Consider the following 20829-nt stretch of genomic DNA (forward strand, 5'->3'; position numbering starts at 1 on the left):
CGCCTGCCCCCCCCACCCCCCCCCACCAGAGAGATGAGAGAGAAGACTCTCTCTCTCACTGGCTTAGGGATGATGGTTACTAGATTATTACCAATTACTAAAAAGTTCAAGTTGTATAAAGTACTTCCTATGTCCATCAGTTCTGGAGAAAACTACAGTGTAGCTAAGTATCAGTGGGAAGGCTTAATGAGGAACTTTGCACATATTGTTTTGCTTTGAAAATGGTGACTGGGTGACTTTAATATCTTTGCACAATAAGCATATAAGCAGGGAAAGTACTTGTCAGCCTCTTAGGTGGGCACAGATGATGATGGTGCTGAATGTCTGGTTTACAGAATTCTTTCAAGGCTAAAATAGAAAAGGTCCAGCTGGGGTGGGGCAGCACAGCTCTGTCCCACTGAGTTAATGAGTCTGAGTTAATGAGCATCTCTGTTCAGCTTGTTTATTGGCTGTAACTATCTGTATATCTGCTAGTAAGCTCCTTGGCATGTGGTAATGTATCTTCTCATGGCTTAAGGATGTGCCGTGGTGTTAAGATACAGTGAAAACTTTGTGGAATCCATCTGTGCATATTCTGTACTTGCTATTCAGTAAAAAAAACTTGTGCTTTGTGTTTTTTAACTTACTGATTTATGCATGGATCTGTCCTTTCCAGGATGCTGGCTATGGTGAGAAATCCTTTTTTGCTCCAGAAGAAGAAAATGAGGAAGATTTCCAGATGAAGATTGATGATGAAGTAAGGCTTTTTACTAGTTTGTATTAGTCTTTAATACATCTCATTTGTCCTTTTAAAACAGACAACTTTGTTGAGATAAAATTAATAAACAACAAACTGTACACATTTAAAGTATGCCATCTGATGCTTCCTACTTTATCCATGTCAGCAGAAAATAGACAACTTTATTAAGATAAAATTGACGTACAGTAAACGGCACACATTTAAAGTATACTATTTGATGCCTTCCTGCTTTATTCATTTCAGAAAAGATATTTGATATGTCAAATATTTGATATGATAGGTTTTTTTTGTTTGTTTTTTTGAGATGGAGTTTTATTCTGTCACCAAGCTAGAATGCAGTGGTGTGATCTTGGCTCACTGCAACTTCCGCCTACCGGGTTCAAGCGATCTTCCTGCCTCAGCCTCCCGAGTAGCTGGGACTACAGGTGTGTGCCACCATGCCCAGCTAATTTTTTGTATTTTTATTACAGATGGGGTTTCACCATTTTGGCCAGGCTAGTCTCAAACTCCTGACCTCAACTGATACCTGCGTCTTGGCCTCCCAAAATGCTGGGATTACAGGCATGAGCTACTGTGCCTGGCAGAATTTTCATTTTCTTTTTTTTTTTTTTTTTTTTTTTTTAAGAAAAACGACTTTGACAGATTTATAAGACTCTACGTGATTTGGGACTTAATATAACTCTGACCTCCTTTCATCTCCTGTCACTGCCTGTCTTACAGTCTAAGCTCCAACCATACTGAAGTTCATTCAGTTTCTTAAATTTCTCTCTTCTTCCAGAATTTTGCAACTGTTACGTCCTCTGCTGACATTTTTTTCTCCACTCCTCTGCCATTTGACTCTCATTTACAGGTTATTTTCTCTGGGAATCTTTTCCTTTTTCCCTCATTTCACCCTGGGTTCGGATTGGATGATAATTCTCCTTTCATTATGTACATGTAGCACCTCTTTACTTTTTTTTTTTCCCCAAGACAGGGTCTTGCTTTGGTTACCCTGGCTGTACTGTGGCGAGATCACAGCTCTCCATGGCCTCAAACTCCTGGGCTCAAGCAATCCTTCTACCTCAGCCTCTCGAGTAGCTGGGACAACAGGCACACACCACCACACCCAGTTAATTGTTTACATTTTTTTGTAGAAATGGGGTCTCATGGCCTGGCGCAGTGGCTCACACTTGTAATCTCAGTGCTTTGGGAGGCCGAGGTGGGTGGATCACCTGAGGTCAGGAGTTCGAGACCAGCTTGGCCAACATGGTGAAATCCTGTCTGTACTAAAAATACAAAATTAGGCCAGGTGTGGTGGCTCATGCCTGTAATCCTAGCACTTTGGGAGGCCAAGGCGGGCGAATCACGAGGTCAGGAGTTTGAGACCAGCTTGGACAATATGGTAAAACCCCATCTCTACTAAAAATAAAAAATTAGCCAGGTGTGGTGGCACGCATCTGTAGTCTGACCTGGTCAGGAGGTTGAGGCAGGAGAATCGCTTGAACCCGGGAGGCGGAGGTTGCAGTGAGTCAAGATCGCACCACTGGACTCCATCTTGGATGATAGAGCGAGACTCTGTCTCAGAAAAAATATATATAAAATTAACCAGGCGTGGTGGTGCATGCTTGTAATCCCAGCTACTCGGGAGGCCGAGGCAGAAGAATCACTTGAACCTGGGAGGCAGAGGTTGCAGCAAGCTGAGACCATGCCATCACACTCCAGCCTGGACAAAAAGAGTGACACTTAGTCTCAAAACAAAGAAACAAAAGAAATGGGGTCTCACTGTGTTGCTCAGGCTGATCTTGAACTCCTGGGTTCAAACTATCGTCCTGCCTTGGCTTTCTAAAGTGTTGGGATTATAGGCATGAGCCACTGTGCCTGGCGTCCTTTACTTTCTTACCATGATCACATAGTGCTGAACTTGGTTTGCTGTTTTTCCCTCATTGACTTGAGGTTTATGAAAAGTAGCATGGAGTATTGTGTAGTTGGTATTCAATAAATATTTGTTAAATGAATTAAGTAATTATAAAATGAAGCAGAAAATGAGGCCACACAGAGTGAGTAAAGAATCATTGTTGTACTATTTTGAGGTTGGAATGAAAAATGAGTAGATTTCTAAGAATTTCAGAAATTCAGAATTCTGTTGAGGCCGGGCACAGTGGCTCAGGCCTGTAATCCTAGCACTTTGGGAGGCCAAGGCAGGAGTATTGTTTGAGGCCAGGAGTTCAAGACCAACCTGGCCAACACAGTGAGATCCTGCCTCTAAAAAAGAAAAAACAAATTTTTTTAATTAAAAAGAAAAAAAGAATTCTGTTGAGTGGCTTTCAAGATTGAATTTTAGAGAATTGGCCATTTTCTTGCTAATCACGTGTACTCTTTTTTGAGACAGAGTTTTGCTCTTGTTGTCCAGGCTGGAGTGCAATTACAGAATCTCGGCTCAGTGATTCTCCTGCCTCAGTCTCCCAATTAACTGAGATTACAGGCATGGGCTACCACACCTGGCCGATTTTGTAATTTTCATAGAGACGAGGTTTCTCCATGTTGGTCAGGCTGGTCTCGAACTCCTGACCTCAGGTGATCTGCTCACCATGGCCTCCCCAAAGTAGGGGAGGCAGGTGTGCGCCACCATGCCTGGTCAACTCCTTTTTTTTTTTTTTAAGACAGAATCTCACTCTGTCACCCACAGTGGAGTGCAGTGGTGCAATCTCTGCTCACTGCAACCTCTGCCTCCTGGGGTCAAGCCATTCTCATGCCTCAGGCCCCTGAGTAGCTGGGATTATAGGTTTGCGCCACCACACATGGCTGATTTTTGTATTTTTAGTAGAGACAGGGTTTCACCATGTTGGCCAGGCTGGTCTTGAACTCCTGGTCTCAAGATACCTGCCTGCCTCAGCCTCTCAGAGTGTTGGGATTACAGGCATGAGCCACCACACCTGGCATCATGTGTACTGCTGACTGGTCTGTGTGGGCAGGCACAGTCACCCTTTGGCTTAATTATGTAAGAATTTCGGGGGGTTTAGTAAACACTATTCAGGGTCCCATGAGAGGACAGACCTTTTTGACCAAACCAGTGGCAGAAATAGAATGGGCTTTGGTTTAGTGTCACTGGCATAGGGGGCCCATGCTTTTAAAGCAAGCATATCAACTATTTTGAAAAAATAGATTTCATTCCCTAACAGCTATTTGAGCAATTGGACAATAAAATGTAGTCATTAGTCTAACTTTGAGCATCATGACTGTGAGGGAAACACTGTCCTTCAGAATGCTTATTGAAATCCAAAGGATATGGGGCTGAAGGGATACCACACTGTTCCTTATTTTTCTCCTTATCTTGGCTGAGCTCTTAATCTCTTAACTTGATTTTTGTGGACAGTTTAAGAAAGCATGAACCCACAAAAATTAAAAAGTAGAAAAAAAGAAAGCATGAAATTGTTTGTAATTATATTACTCTTGTAGGTATTTGCCCTGAAAATCTTTTTTTTTTAATCTCAGGTTCGCACTGCTCCTTGGAACACCACAAGGGCCTTCATTGCTGCCATGAAGGGCAAGTGTCTCCTAGAGGTGACTGGGGTGGCCGATCCCACAGGATGTGGTGAAGGATTCTCCTATGTGAAGATTCCAAACAAACCAACACAGCAGAAGGTGAGATTGTGTTTATTTCTAGAATGAGAAAGTCAAGGGAGAAAGAAATGGGTGAGTGGAGGACTTGGAATGTAGTTAAGTTAGAAAAATGACTTAGATGCCTACTTATAAGGAGCTCAGGTTCTTAAGATTCTTACTTTTTTTGTTGTTTGAGATAGGATGATAAAGAGCCGCAGCCAGTGAAGAAGACAGTGACAGGAACAGATGCAGACCTTCGTCGCCTTTCTCTGAAAAATGCCAAGCAACTTCTACGTAAATTTGGTGTGCCTGAGGAAGAGGTGAGTGTGGAAGTGAAAACGTAGAGGATACTAGGGGCTTTCTGTAGAGAGGGAATTGCTAGGAGTCAGATGTAAAGAACTATCTGGGGAACTTTGTATTGTAGGGTATAGTAGGCTAAGTCTTAGATATTGTTTCAGGAGTTACCTTTCTTTGTAATCTGCTTTGGGATGATTTTTTTTTTTGGTCTAACTAATTGTGTACATTGGCTAGTCCTTTGAAATTCCTGAATGATGTGTGTGTGTGTGTGTGTGTGTGTGTGTATTTGCGTGTGGCTGTTTGTCTTACAGATTAAAAAATTGTCCCGCTGGGAAGTGATTGATGTGGTGCGCACAATGTCAACAGAACAGGCTCGTTCTGGAGAGGGGCCCATGAGTAAATTTGCACGTGGATCAAGGTTTTCTGTGGCTGAGCATCAAGAGCGTTACAAAGAGGAATGTCAGCGCATCTTTGACCTACAGAACAAGTGGGTCGTTTTAATGCTGCAGAAAATCCTAGATGGAAAGGGGAGAAGTTCCAGGCACTATTTCATAATAAAGAGGAGGTCACTTAAAAGTTTCACTACCTAGGTAGTCAGATAGCCAGCATGTCAGGGTAGTATCTGTTTGTAATACCACCACCAGGGTACCTACTCCTTCAAACCAACTTGGCAAAATTTTTGTATGGAAAGAGATGCTGGTCTTGAGCTCTAGGTTTCATGACAACTCTTATGGCCTACTTGGGCCTAACAGACAGCACAATGGTAGCAGGTGACAGATGGGTGGGGTTTTTTCTAATGGTTTAGGTGTGAGAGGAGAGTAATACACTATTAAAAATGACCAGCGTGCTGATTTATTTCTCAAGTTCTCTCCAGGAATTCTGAAAGAGTTACTACAATTTTTCAAACTTGTCTTGTTTACCAAACGTCTAGAAAAACTTTGTAAAGCTTTTCTGTTAAGGGCCCCATGGCTTAGTGGATTTTGAGTATGCCTTTTTTAAGGTTGATCTCCCAGTTTTTTACTTTTGCCTGCAATCATATTTCTTTTTTTTTTTTTTAATTTCTTTTGTTAACCATATTTTTTTAGCTCTTTCTGCACATTGATTTTTCTCTTTTTAGGGTTCTGTCATCAACTGAAGTCTTATCAACTGACACAGACAGTAGCTCAGCTGAAGATAGTGACTTTGAAGAAATGGGAAAGAACATTGAGAACATGTTGCAGAACAAGAAAACCAGCTCTCAGCTATCACGTGAACGGGAGGAGCAGGAGCGGAAGGAACTACAGCGAATGCTACTGGGTGAGGATAGTGGCTTCACAAGACAGATACAAAAGAGAAGGATTGAAAAAGGAGCATAAATAACTGCAGACGGTAATTGAGGTAGATCTGGAGGCAGAAGATATAGGGGATGCATGTGGAAGTCTATAGATGAAGTAGAAAGCTTTTTACAAACTGGACTCTAGGCTTGTCTGTGGAGGACAAATTGAAAAGATGCTGTCAATCCACTGCTGTCTCTGTATCAGGTGCTTGGCCAAGCCTGGGCTATCAGTGCTGTACTTCAAATGAGCTTTTTGTGCATTTATCCTAGAGGATAAGAGTTTTTTTTGTTTTGTTTTTTGAGATGGAGTTTCACTCTTGTTGCCCAGGCTGGGGTACAATGGCGCGATCTTGGCTCACTGCAATCTCCACCTCCTGGGTCCAAGTGATTCTCCTGCTTCAGCCTCCCGAGTAGTTGGGATTATAGGCATGCGCCACCATGCCTGGCTAATTTTGTATTTTTAGTAGAGACAGGGTTTCTCCATGTTGGTCAGGCTAGTCTTGAACTCTGGACCTCAGGTGATCCACCTGCCTCGGCCTCCCAAAGTGCTGGGAATATAGGTGTCAGCCATTGCACCTGGCCAAGAGTTATTAATACAGAATCTGTAAGTGAATTTAGGGAGTTGTCTTTGAAACTTCTGAAATTACATGTAAAAATATGCAAATATACATTTTCTTTCTTTTTTTTGGAGACGGGGTTTCATTCTGTCACCCAGGCTGGAGTGCAGTGGTACTTGGCTTACTGCAGCCCCCGCCTCCCAGGCTCAAGCAATCCTCCTGCCTCCGCCTCCCGAGTAGCTGGGACTACAGGTGCACACCACCATGCCTGGCTAATTTTTGTATTTTTTATAGACATGAGACTTTACCATGTTGCCCAGGATGTCTTGAACTCCTGAGCTCAAAGTGGTCCACTTGCCTCTGCCTCCCAAAATGTTGGGATTACAGGCATGAGCTACTGCACCTGGACTTATATGTGCATTTTCTGAGAACATTGATGGCTTTCAGAAGATCCTCAGAAGGAGTCTTAGATCCTAAAAAAAAAGTTTTAAAATTGTGGAAATTGAGGGTGGGAATAATAATGACCTGAATTGAGTTGGGATATGGAGGGGATTGAGGATGAAAATCAAGGCAACCTTAAGATTTTATTCTGGGATTACTAGAAAGATGTTGGTACCATTGATTACAAAAGTAGTAAATTTCAAGGTCTGGCATGGTGACTCACGCCTGTAATCCCAGTACTTTGGGAGGCAGAGGCGGGCAGATCACCTGTGGTCCAGGAGTTCAAGACCAGCCTGGCCAACATGGTGAAACCCCATCTCTACAAAAATTAGCCAGGTATGATGGTGGGTGGCTGTAATCCCAGCTATTTGGGAGGCTGAGGCAGTAGAATCACTTGGACTTGGGAGGCAGAGGTTGCAGTAGCCAGAGTAAACTCTGTCTCAAAAAAAAAAAAAAAAAACCTGCATTTGAACAAGATCCCCAGGTGATTTCTATTCATATTAATGTTTGAGAAGCATATGCTAGCTAGGCTTTAAGACTCAGGACTTGTTTTCGTAGTGCCATTTATTTTTCTCCGAATTGCATGCTTGGGTACTTTTTTTTTTTTTTTAATGGTCTCATTCTGTTGCCCAGGCTGGAGTGCAGTGGTGCAACCATGGCTCGTTCACTGCAGACCTAACCTCCTGGGCTCAAGGGATCTTCCCACCTCAGCCTCTTGAGTAGCTGGGACTATAGGTGTATACCACCACACCTGGCTAGTAGAAAAAAAATTATACAGTGTCTTCCTTTGTTGCCCAGGCTGGTCTCAAACTCCTGGGCTCAAGCCATCCTCCTACTTTAGCTTCCCCAAATGCTGAGATTACAGGCATAAGCCACTTCAGTTGGCCTTGCATGCTTTTATTTGTAATGTGATCGTCACCCACTTCCTATTTGGTCTTTTCTCTTGCCCTTTTGTTAAGAGGAGTCCGTTTCTCGATCTCCTATAGCAAACATGTAGTTCTTTGAGGTTCTTTCAGAACTTTTTGTACTTAGAGAAGTTGGGAAATTGGCTAGGCATGGTGACTCACGCCTATAATCCCAGCCTGTTTCGTGGCCAAGGCTGGCCTATTGCTTGAGCCCAGGAGTTAAGAGACCAGCCTGGGCAACATGACAAGACCCCGTCTCTACGAAAATTTACCTGGATGTCGTGGCACACACCTGTAGTCCCAGCTACTCAGGAGACTGAGGTGGGAGGATGGATTGGGCCTGGGAGATGCAGGTTGCAGTGAGCTGAGATTGCACCCCTGTACTCTAGTCTGGGTGACAGAGCGAGAGAGATCCTATCTCAAGAAAAATAAAAATAAAAAAAAGTGGGGAAATCGACAGTGCCTAAAATGAAGTCAGGAAAGGACAAATCAGTATATTCCTGGGACTAATGATTACTTTGATGCTTTTTGTAGAATTGAGCTTTGATATCTCCACTGAACCCCAAGAAAATGATCATTTGGGAGATAAGGGGAACGTTTGAAAATCTTTTGTACCTTGCAGCAGCAGGCTCAGCAACATCAGGAAACAATCACAGAGATGATGACACAGCTTCTGTGACTAGCCTTAACTCTTCCGCCACTGGACGCTGTCTCAAGATTTATCGCACATTTCGAGATGAAGAGGGAAAAGAGTATGTTCGCTGTGAGACAGTCCGAAAACCAGCTGTCATTGATGCCTATGTGCGTATACGGACTACAAAAGATGAAGAATTCATGTGAGTTTGATTCAGCACTTTTATTTTTTTCTTTAAGGCCAGTCTTGCTCTGGCCCAGGCTGTAGTGCAGTGGCATGATCTCTGCTCACTGCAACCTCCACCTCCTGGGTTCAAGCGATTCTCGTGCCTCAGCCTCCTGAGTAGCTGGGATTATAGACGTGCATGACCATGCCCAGCTAATATTTGCATTTTTAGTAGAGATGGGGTTTTGCCACGTTGGCCAGGCTGGTCTTGAACTCGGCTCAAGCAGTCTGCCTGCCTCAGCCTCCCAAAGTGCTGGGATTACAGGCATGAGCCACGGCGCCTATCACCACTTTTGAGTGTGATAGAGAGAATAATAATGATGGGGAATGGTGACTGGGGGAGGGGGCTTGAGTTTTAGTGACAGGATTCTTCACAGTTGTTTCTAGAACTCTGCTGTAATTGAGAGCTGTCTTGCCTTTAGATTTTGGGTTTGAATAGAGCCAGATTACAGGGAAAATTCTGTCCTTTATTTGCCACAAGATAAAGGCATGTCTTGTTCCATTTTGGTCCTTTGCATTTTGATTGATTGGTTTGCAAAAATCGAGATTACTCAGGACTTATTCTAAGAGAGTTACCTCTGCAAATGGAGTGCTGATTAGGGAGGGAGATGGGAATGGTATGTAGCCCTTTTTCTCTTAGCCTGGATGGATTACTTTAGTCCTGAGGTGTTAAGCTATCAGGATAGTCTTCTTGGTTAAGGTTTGCTTATGGTCCTGTGATTTTTTTCTTCCTCTGCCTCCCACATTGTTCAGTCGAAAATTTGCCCTTTTTGATGAACAACATCGAGAAGAGATGCGAAAAGAACGGCGGAGGATTCAAGAGCAGCTGAGGCGTCTTAAGCGGAACCAGGAAAAGGAGAAGCTCAAGGGTCCTCCTGAGAAGAAGCCCAAGAAAATGAAGGAGCGTCCTGACCTAAAAGTAAGTATAATGTTGTGTGATTACAGGTAATGGAACAAAGGAAGAAAGTATACCTTTTCCTTTAGCTTTTGACATCCTCTTTTACTGGGAATGAGGGAAGTATATTGTGGAAAGCTGGTTTGAATTGATGTGACTTCTTGAGCGTTCTCAGTACTAATGTGAGTGGTATTGACAATTCCACATCCAATCTGGTGCCATTGTTTCTCTTTCTCTCTCTCTCTCTCTGTTTTAGACAGGGTCTGGCTCTGTTGCCCAGGCTGGAGCACACTGGTATGATCTTGGCTCACTGCAGCCTCTGCCTCCCGGGCTCAAGCCATCCTCCTACATCTGCCTCCCGAGTAGCTGGGGCTATAGGCATGTGCCACCACATCTGGATAATTTTTGTATTTTTTGTAGAGATGGGGTCTTGCCATGTTGCCCAGGCTAGTCTCAAACTCCTGAGCTAAAGTGATCCTTCTACCTTGGCTTCCCAAAGTGCTGGGATTGCAGACATGAGCCACTTTGCTCACCCAGTGCTGCTGTTTTCATTGGCTGTCATTTGTTTTGTTTTTGTTTGTTTTTTTGAGATGGAGTTTTGCTCTTGTTGTCCAGGCTGGAGTGCAGTGGTGTGATCTTGGCTCACTGCAACCTCTGCCTCCCGGCTTCAAGTGATTTTCCTGCCACAACCTCCTGAATAGCTGGGCTTAAAGGTGTCTGCCACCATGCCTGGCTAATTTTTTATATTTTTAGTGAAATGGGGTTTCACAATGTTGGCTAGGCTGATCTTGAACTCCTGACCTGGTGATCCATCTGCTTTGGCCTCCCAAAGTGCTGGGATTACAGGCATTGAGCCACCATGCCTGGCCTGTCATTTATTGTGTTTTTGTTTTGTTATGTTTTGTTTTGTTTGTTTCCGAGACAGTGTCTCACTCTGTTGCCCAGCCTGGGGTGCAATGGTGCAATCTCAGCTCATTGCAACCTCTGCCTTCTGGGTTCAAGTGATTCTCGTGCCTCAGCCTCCCAAATAGCTGTGCTACCACGCCCAGCTAGTTTTTGTATTTTTAGTAGAGATGGGGTTTTACCATGTTAGCCAGGCTAGTCTCAAACTCTTGATCTCAGGTGATCTGCCCACCTCAGCCTCCCAAAGTGCTGGGATTACAGGCACGAGCCACCGCTCCTGGCCTTATTCTTTATCTGAAATATTTTCTAGAAGTTGAGATAGGTTTGGTAGGTTTTTTGTTTGTTTGTTTTAGAGGCAGTCTTGCTTTGTCGCTCAGGCTAGAGTGCGGTGGTGTGATCTCTTGGCTCACTGCAACCTCTGCCTCCCGGGTTCAAGGGATTCTCATGCCTCACCCTCCCGAGTAGCTGGGATTACAGGCATGCACCACTATGCATAGCTAATTTTTTATATTTTTAGTAAAGACAGGGTTTTACTATGTTGGCCAGGCTGGTCTCGAACTCCTGGCTTCAAGTTATCCTCCCGCTTTGGCCTCCCAAAGTGTTGAGATTACACTCATTAGCCACCACTCTTGGCCCAGGTTTGGTAGGTTTTTTAACATGTACTTTCAGACCGGGTGCGGTGGCTCAAGCCTATAATCCCAGCACTTTGGGAGGCCGAGGCAGGTGGATCACGAGGTCAAGAGATCGAGACCATCCTGGTCAACATGGTGAAACCCCGTCTCTACTAAAAATACAAAAAAATTAGCTGGGCATGGTGGCGCATGCCTGTAATCCCAGCTATTCAGGAGGCTGAGGCAGGAGAATTGCCTGAATCCAGGAGGCGGAGGTTGCAGTGAGCCGAGATCGCGCCATTGCACTCCAGCTTGGGTAGCAAGAGCGAAACTCCATCTCAAAAAAAAAAAAAAAAAAAATGTACTTTCATGTCTCTTGCCTGTGTATATACATCATATGTATTTCTAAATATGTATCTTTAAAATATTGCACATATTAAAAGAAGCAGCAAAAATAAAACATACGTTTTTCCATAACTTAGTAGGATTATAGATAATACTGTGATTGTACTAGCATCATAAGATGAGGTAGTTGTGGTATAGTGGAAAGAGCTGTGAACTTAGAAATGGAAGATCTGAATTCGTTTAATAGGTCTGCGACCTTCTCCAGGCTTGTTTTCTCTAATATAAAATATGTCCCAGTGGTGTTATATTAAATGATATAACTCAAGGGAAGCACTTTGTAAACTATAAAATATTCAACAAATGTAAAGAGTTCTTAATGCGTACTGAGGTCATTAAGTATTTTAATGTTCCTTTCTTGTATGTGGCATTAGATAAGTGTGATACAGTATTGGTCCCATTTTACAGATGAAACTAAGGTCTAAGATACCAGAGCTACTCATTTGCAAAACTGAGATGGAGACTTGGTGTTATCAAACCTTTTTCTTGGTTTGAGTAGAGAATAGGAATATACCTTGCAGGCTGATTATGCTTCTGAATGTAGACATTGGGGCTTCCAACAGCTTTTCTCCTGCATATTTAATATTTTCATAGTTTACAACTTAAATTGGGAGTGGGAATCATCTTCTTTTATTTTATTTTTCCCTTATCTGATATTTAAAGCAATGTTTAGTCTCTGGATTTCATTTTTTTTCCATGTGTTGTTTCTATACATGCAGTGTTTTTCTAGTGGCTTCTGATTGATCAGTGCATAACAATTCTATTGGAGCAAAAGTTCTGAAGCTGACTTTGTTTTTTCCCTATGTTGTATATGTAGCTGATCTTTGAACAACATGGATTTGAACTGCATGGGTCCACATATGTGTGGATAGTGGTATGTGGAGCCTGTGTATATGGAGGGCTGGCTTTTTGTATATATGGTTTCACTATGTGTGGATTTTGTTACACTTGGGGGTCCTGGAACTAATCCCCTGCATATACTGAGGGATGACTGTATTTCTTACCTGCTTATCTCTGGTATGTGTTTTAGCCTACTTACCTCTGACATGTTTGATACTTTTCCTTTTGCAGCTGAAATGTGGGGCATGTGGTGCCATTGGACACATGAGGACTAACAAATTCTGCCCCCTCTATTATCAAACAAATGCGCCACCTTCCAACCCTGTTGCCATGACAGAAGAGCAGGAGGAAGAGTTGGAAAAGACAGTCATTCATAATGATAATGAAGAACTTATCAAGGTTGAAGGAACCAAAATTGTCTTGGGGAAACAGCTAATTGAGAGGTAAGAGATAGCAGGCAGGAAGTGCTGTGGGACAGATTTATTTGAGGTTGGTTGTATTGGTGGCTGGCAGGTGTGGATGTGATATGTTCTCTGAAGTGGAACTGAAGGAACTGGGATTTTGATGGCTTTTCCTCAGTAATTGTTGCCAGTAATGAAATTATAGCATTCGTTAGGTTATACCACTTGTTTTGGGGCATGCTGCCTAACTTCTGAGTCTGTTTCCTTAGTTACAAAATAAAACCACCCTTACCAGGGTAATGAAGAGAAAATGAGACAGACTACAAAGCATATAGTACAGTGCCTGACATATAGTAGATACTCAGTAGATGTTAATTTTCTCTTCTACTTCCATATGATTATAATATTTGCAAGGTCCCTAATCTTGTAGTGTTTTTTTGAGACAGTCTTGCTCTGCCACCCAGGCTAGAGTGCAGTGGCTCACTGCCACCTCTGCCTCCTGGGTTCAAGCGATTCTAGTGCCTCAGCCTCCCACATAGTTGGGATTGGCCTGCCTTGGCCTCCCAGAGTGCTGGGATTAGAGACATGAGCCACCATGCCCAGCCTTGTAGTGTTCTAATAAAGGACCATCCCAAAAGATGGAAGAAACATATAAACTGTGCTTATACTTGTGTCTTATCCTCAGAGAGTTTAATAGATATTAAAATGGAGAAGTTGTAAAGTTCTTTCCCCTAACTTTTATAGTTTGAAAATGGCAAACCTACAGAAAAGTTGAAAGACTATAGTATATAATTTCTCAATATCCACCAATTGTTAACATTTTGCTACATTTGCTTCATTTTTATATACCTAAAACTTTTTTTTTCTGAATCATTTGGAAGTAAGTTGGAGGCATCATATTTCACTCCTAAGAAAGTTAACGTTAATAATATATAATATTCAGATCTCGTTCAGTCTTCCCCAGTTGTCTCAGTGTCCTCTTTATTGCCTTTGTCCCCAGTTCTGGATTCATTCCCAGTTCAAACATTAAATATATTTTGAATCACTCTTAATCTAGAATGTTCTCCCTATCTTTTATGTTTTTCTTTTCTTTCTTTTTTTTTTTTTTTTTAAGATAGGGTCTGGTTCTGTTACCCAGGCTGGAGTATAGGGGCATGATCTCAGCTCACTGCAACCTCCGCCTCCCAAGCTTAAGTCATTCTCTTACCTCAGCATCTGGAGTAGTTGGGACTACACGCATGCACTACCACACCTGCCTAATTTTTGTATTTTTTGTAGAGACAGGATTTTGCCGTGTTGCCCAGGCTGGTCTCAAACTCCTGGGCTCAAGCAATCTTCCTGCCTCAGCTTCCCAAAGTGCCAAAACTACAGGTATCAGCCACTGCACCCAGTCCCATTATGTTTTTCATGACATTGAATTTTTTTGAAGATTCCCAGCCAATTGTCTCAAAATATTCCACATTCTGGGTTTGTCTGATTGTTCTCTCATTGATTAGATTCTAATTAAATATTGTTGGCAAGACATTTAATGTCATATTTAGGTGATATACTTATTATACCATATCAGCAAGCACATAATGTCACTGTTTAGATCATATTGTTAAAGTGGTAATTCTCAGATCCTACAATAAAGTATGCTTTTTCTTTGTAATTAACATGTTGGTGAATATCCTGTTGCCAGACCATCTTTGAATAGTTTTAGCATCAGTTGATGACATTGCCTTATTCAGTTATTTCAATGGGGGTTCCAAAATGGTAATTTTTCTAATTCTAGCATTTCTTCTATATTGGCTAACATTTTTCTATAAAAAAGAGCTTTCTACTCTCCCTTTTTAAGTATTACTATGGATTCTGAAATTGTTAACTTTGTAAATTCAATGTTGTATAATTCTTCACATAATGAATTTTGATGCTCACATAGTTTCCCAAATTTGACTCCCTCAAGCCAGATCCTGTGTGTGTTTTTTTTTTTAATGACCTTGTAAATATTTGAGAACTTTTTGCTTTCTGGCACAAGATTTTTTTTTTTTTCTCTCTCTCTCAAGATGGAGTCTTGCTCTGTTCCCCAGACTGGAGTTCAGTGGTGCAATCTCGGTTTGCTGTAACCCCTGCCTCCCAGGTTCAAGCAATTTTGCCTCAGCCTCCCAAGTAACCAGCTTGCCCAGTTAATGTTTGTATTTTTAGTAGAGGTGAGGTTTCACCATGGTGGCCAGGCTGATCTTGAACTCCTGACCTCAAGCCTGGCCACCATGGTGAAACCCCAGCTCTACTAAAAATACAAACATTAGCTGGGCAAGCTGCTTACTTGCCCAGGTTCAAGTTGGGGCTACAGGCGTGTGCTACCACACCTGGCTAATTTTTGTATTTTTAGTAGAGATGGGATTTCGCCATGTTGGTCAGGCTGGTCTCGAACTCCTGAGCTCAGGCAATCCCTCTACCTTGGCCTCCTAAAGTGCTGAAATTACAGACATGAGCCAACACACCCAGCCCCCATCCTTGTTGATTTAATTATTAATATCTGTAATAGTCATTGTTTTTTGAAGCACATTAAAAGAGGAAGATAAGGCTGGGCATGGTGGCTCATGCTTATAATCACACCACTTTGGGAGGCTGAGGTGGGAGGATCACTTGAGCTCGAGTTTGAGACCAGTCTAGGCAATATAGTGAGACCCTGTTTGTATTACTAAAAAAACAGTTTTAAAATTTAAAAAATGAAGAAGAGGAAAATGTGATACCTTGATCCCTTATAGTGTAAGAGAAGAAGGTGAATAAGCTTTAATGATTGAGGGAAGCCCAAACTAGTTTGTTTTGTTTTTTTCAAACCAGTTTTTAATTTCTTGTTTCCATTCTGAATGAGTTAGGTGTACTAGCTTTTTAACCTTTAAGGAAGAATGTTGGGACCGGACATGGTGGCTCACACCTGTAATCCCAGCTCTTTGGGAGGCCAAGGCGGGTGGATCATCTGAGCTCAGGATTTTGAGACCAGCCTGATCTACATGGTGAAACCCTGTCGCTAATAAAAATACAATAATTAGCCAGGTGTGGTGGCAGGCACCTGTAGTCTCAGCTACTTGGGAGGTTGAGGCAGGAGAATCACTTGAACCTGGGAGGTGGAGGTTATAGTGAGCTGAGATTGCACCATTGCACTCCAGCCTGGGTAACGAGTGAAACTACATTTCAAAAAAAGAGATAGAATGTTGGAACTCGATTCTTAAAATTCTTTAGCCTGGTTTCCTTATCTTCCTAATAGGAAACTGAGGTTAAACTGTGATTTAGTTATTTATTAATTTGGAGAGCCTATGAGGACTTACCTGATCTGAGCCTTAGAAGGTGGATGTCTGGCCTTTGGTTTGGCATTTTCCTCCCTAGGCTTATTCTTAGGTACCTTGGACTTTTTGTATTATAGTTGCTTTTTTTTCCTGGGGACTAGAAATCAGGGCTGCATCTTATGAAAGTGTTTTGATTGCAGTGCGGATGAGGTTCGAAGAAAATCTCTGGTTCTCAAGTTTCCTAAACAGCAACTTCCTCCAAAGAAAAAACGGCGAGTTGGAACCACTGTTCATTGTGACTATTTGAATGTGAGTCTGGGCGTTGCTTCCTTCTGATTAAGTGGGTTTTCATTGATTCCCCTGGCCGTGTATGCCATGGCTCTGACAGCCTTAGATTCTCCATTTGCCTTGCCCTGAGAATGATGGGTACTGTTCATTGTAAGATTTTTTTTTCTAAATTTTTTTTCTTTTTACGCTTCACAAATTTGCCTGTCATCCTTGTGCAGGGGCCATGCTAATCTTCTCTGTATCAGTCCAATTTTAGTATATGTGCTGCCGAAGCGAGCACTTACGGTAAGATTTCTAAAACATGTTTGTCTAGTTAGAGAATGTGGATTTTTTTTTTTTTTGAGATGGAATCTCACTCCGCCCAGGCTGGAGTGCAGTGACGTGATGTCGGCTTACTGCAGCCTCCATCTCCCAGGTTCAAGCAATTCTTCTGCAGCTGGGATTACAGGTACACACTACCACGCCCAGCTAATTTTTGTATTTTTTTTTGAAGACGGGGTTTCACCATGTTGGCCAAGCTGTTTTTGAACTCCTGACCTCAAGTCATCCGCCCACCTCTGCCTCCCAAAGTGCTGGGGTTAGAGGCATAAGCCACTGTGCCTGGCTAATTTTTCTATTTTTATTAGAGATGAGGATTTGCCATATTGACCATGCTGGTCTTGAACTTCTGACCTCAGGTAGTCCACTCACCTTGGCCTCCCAAAGTGCTGGGATTACAGGTGTGAACCATTGTGCTTGGCTGATTTTTGTGGGGTTTTTGGTTTTGTTTTTGTTTTGAGACAGAGTCTTGCTCTGTCACCCAGGCTGGAGTGCAATGGTGTGATCTTGGCTCACTGCAGCATCTGCCTCCCAGGTTCAAGTGATCCTCCTACCTCTGCCTCCTGAGTAGCTCGGATTACAGGCATATGCCACCACACCTAGCTAATTTTTGTATTTTTAGTGGAGATCGGGTTTCTCTGTGTTGCCCCAGATGGTCTTGAACTCCTGCCTCAAGTGGTCTGCCTGCCTTGGCCTCCCAAAGTGCTGGGATTATAGGCGTGAGCTACCATGCCCAGGCAGAATGTGGATTTTTTTTTTTTTGGTCTGAGGAGGCATTCTGATTTCTTGTTTCTCCTCAGAGACCTCATAAGTCCATCCATCGGCGACGCACAGACCCTATGGTGACGCTATCATCCATCTTGGAGTCCATCATCAATGACATGAGAGATCTTCCAAATGTGAGTTCATTGCACTGGATATCTATAGTATGGATATTAAGATCCTTTGTTCTGTCTGTGATTTCCAGTAGGGGGCAGTAATCTATAGGTCTAGGCACCTCGAATTTTGGGGGATGTCATTTTTAATTTTTTTTTTAAAGCAGTTTAATAGAGCAAACAGATCTGCTCCATCTAGAAAGATTTCTTTCAGAGTTGATAGGTTAAGATGTGTGAGTCTTCAGGAATTGGCTCTGGCAAGTGTTCTTTGCTGATGTATGGTTCTGGCTCTTGTTTGCAGACATATCCTTTCCACACTCCAGTTAATGCAAAGGTTGTAAAGGACTACTACAAAATCATCACTCGGCCAATGGACCTGCAAACACTTCGTGAAAATGTGCGTAAACGCCTCTACCCATCTCGGGAAGAGTTCAGAGAGCATCTGGAGCTAATTGTGAAAAATAGTGCAACCTACAATGGTAAGAATCACATGTCCCATGACTGCAAAGGTTCCTGTTCAGATCCTTATTTATTCCTTACTGGCCCAAAATTCAGACTGGATTGGACCGAGAGGACTACAGTGCATTTGTGCATTCATTTGTGGATATGAAAATCAGATAATATACATTTTCAGTTATTTAATAAATATCACTTCTTTTTATTCCCACTGTTTTTAGTTCTTATATCCTCTGGAGAGTTTGGAGTCTGTCTATTGCAATGAAACAGTTGCATGGAAAGTAGTAGAAGAGGTGAGCCTAGGTTAGAAAAGAGAGACATTCAGTGTGGATGGAACCTGTGTAGAGTATGCACTTGTGACCATATTCGCTGTGTCTGAATCTTTGATTTGATCTACAAATATGTTAGAGGTGCTCAAAAGCTAAGAAGACAAAAGAGGAAGAAATCTGTGTCTTTTTTTTTCCTTGTGAGACAGGGTTTCACTCCTATTGCCCAGTAGCCTCCCCAGTAGCTGGGACTACAGGCTGTTGCCACCATGCCCTGCTAATTTTTGTGTTTTTTTTGGTAGAGATGGGGTCTCACCATGTTGCCCAGGCTGATCATGAACTCCTGGCCTCAAGTGGTCTGCCCACCTTGGCCTCCCAAAGTGCTGGGATTACAGACGTGAGCCACCGTGTCTGGCCACATTTTTTTAATTTCACCATAAGAAGTCTTTAAAATGAGTACTCTTAAAACCCTCATTTTCCAGATGAACATACAGGTCTGTAGTGTTTAAATAGCTTAAAAATTTTTTTTTTTAATGAGAAAGATGAGCTGATGGGTTGATGTGTGCAGTAAACCACCATGGCACACGTTTACCTATTTAACAAATCTGCACGTCCTGCACATGTGTGAAAAAAAAAGGAAGATGACTTTACCTTTAGGGGCACTTCTAACCTACATCTGTGATCTTCTTTTTTTTTTTTGAAGATGTAGTAGTCTCTCTGTGTTGCCCAGGCTGAAGTGCAATGGTACTATCTTGGCTCACTGCAGTCTCTGCCTCCTGGGTTCAAGTGATTCTCCTGCCTCTGCCTTCTGAGTAGCTGGGATTATAGGTGCCCACCACCATGCCCAGCTCATTTTTGTATTTTTAGTAGAAATGTTTTGCCATGTTGGCCAGGCTTGTCTTGAACTCCTAACCTCAGGTGATCTGCCCACCTCGGTCTCCCAAAGTGTTGGGATTGCAGACGTGAGCCACCATGCCCAGCCGATTTTCTTTTTTGAGACAGAGTCTCACTCTGTTGCCCAGGCTGGAGGAGTGCTGTGGTGCGATCTTGGTCCACTACAACTTTTGCCCCCTGGGTTCAAGCGATTCTCCTGTACTCTTTTTTTAAAAATTTAATTTATTAAATTAATTTTTTTCCTGTGATTCTCTAAGAAGGAGCCTGTACTCTTAACTAGCATGCTCAACATACCCTTCTCCACTTTTTCACTTACCATTTATGCCTCACACCCCGTACTTGTCTTCGGCTAAAGTACTAGCTGCATTCTAATTGCTGGATCCACTGGCCACATTTCAGAAATAACCTTTTATTTTAAAAGCTTTATTGAAATATATATAATGGCTCTATTGAAATATACACAATGGCTCATGCCTATAATCCCAACACTTTGGGAGGCCAAGGCAGGAAGATCGCTTGAGCCCAGGAGTTTGAGACCAGCCTGGGCAATATAGTGAGACTCTGTCTCTACAAAATGAAAAATAAAAATTAGCCAGTCACGGTGGCATGTGCCTGTGGTCCCAGCTACTTGAGATACTAAGGTAGGAGGGAGGATTCCTTGAGCCCGGGAGGGTGAGGCTGCAGTGAGCTGTGAATGCACCGCTACACTCCGTCCTAGACAACATAGTGAGACCCTGTCTCGACGGAAAAGAAAACAGGAATGAAGTAATAATACTTAATTTTAATAGAGATAGGGTTTTACCATGTTGGCCAGGCTGGTCTCAAACTCCTGGCCTCAAGTAATCCGCCTGCCTAGGCCTCCCAGAGTGCTGGGATTGGAAGCGTGAGCCACCACTCCTGGCCACAATAATTTATTTTCAAGTCATTTCTTTGAGTTGACCAGCAGCTGTATTTTATTTTTTTTGTTCTATTTTTTGAGATGGGGGTCTCACTCTATCACCCAGGCTGGAGTGTAGTGATGCAATCTTGGCTCACTGCAGTCTTGACCTCCTGGGCTCAAGCAATCCTTCTGTCTCAGCCTACCAAGTAGCTGGGACTACAGGTGCATGCCATCATGCCTCAGTGTCACAAAGTGTTGGGATTACAGGCGTGAGCCACTGTGCCTGGCCTAAACCAGTAAGTCTTATAGGTAGGAAGTCTATCTTATTTTTCCTTATATTCCCATCATTGAACACATTGTACACAATCATTAAACATCTGTTAAATGAACAAACAAGTGAATGCTGAAATAAGTAATTAGTAACAGAATAGAACTGAGGTTTAGGCTCTGGGGAGCACTAACACAAAAGGATAGACAGGAATACAATCTAGCAAAAGATATGTAAAAGAAGTAATTGGAATTACTAGCTAGATGAAAATATTTTACCTTCTTTATGATGAGCTTAAATTAGGGCATTTAAAACCAGAGAGTATAGGAGATAGGTCAGATAGTTCAAGGATTTTTCTGAAGCTTCTGATATGGATCAGTATTGAAGATTCTTTAATAACACAGGCTTTGGGTTAACTTGATGTTATGAGAACACCACAAACTAAATTCTACACAGTAAAATTTCAATCACAAATTGTATATGCTAAGTGTGGGAAAATTTCAAGTCTTCCATTGGTGTCTTCAGTCATTCTTAAAGAAATTATTGTTGCCCTTCCATAGTATCATTTTCA

General features: G+C 42.4%; 1 protein-coding gene and 1 non-coding gene across 38 annotated transcripts in view; one reads left to right on the top strand and one right to left on the bottom strand.

The window, feature by feature from the left end:
- Positions 1-20829, top strand: part of TAF1 (TATA-box binding protein associated factor 1) — a 97342-nt gene that overhangs the window by 23069 nt on the left and 53444 nt on the right. For 27 of the 37 annotated variants that reach the window (XM_054251249.2, XM_078364193.1, XM_078364187.1 and 24 more), the window contains exons 18-28: positions 656-736; positions 4211-4360; positions 4519-4638; positions 4927-5102; positions 5733-5911; positions 8456-8669; positions 9446-9611; positions 12575-12786; positions 16214-16322; positions 17420-17518; positions 17796-17973. In XM_054251249.2, coding sequence (XP_054107224.1) covers positions 656-736; positions 4211-4360; positions 4519-4638; positions 4927-5102; positions 5733-5911; positions 8456-8669; positions 9446-9611; positions 12575-12786; positions 16214-16322; positions 17420-17518; positions 17796-17973 — 1684 coding nt within the window. The remainder of the gene's footprint in view (positions 1-655; positions 737-4210; positions 4361-4518; positions 4639-4926; positions 5103-5732; positions 5912-8455; positions 8670-9445; positions 9612-12574; positions 12787-16213; positions 16323-17419; positions 17519-17795; positions 17974-20829) is intronic. The other 10 variants (XM_078364195.1, XM_078364202.1, XM_078364197.1 and 7 more) reach the window with 1 other exon arrangement.
- LOC118150740 (U6 spliceosomal RNA) lies at positions 16475-16581 on the bottom strand. Its single transcript, XR_004738891.1, has one exon. It is a non-coding gene; the product is annotated as a U6 spliceosomal RNA (small nuclear RNA).

Source organism: Callithrix jacchus, chromosome X (assembly GCF_049354715.1).
Source record: "Callithrix jacchus isolate 240 chromosome X, calJac240_pri, whole genome shotgun sequence".
In the NCBI taxonomy this organism is placed as follows: Eukaryota; Metazoa; Chordata; class Mammalia; order Primates; family Cebidae; genus Callithrix; species Callithrix jacchus.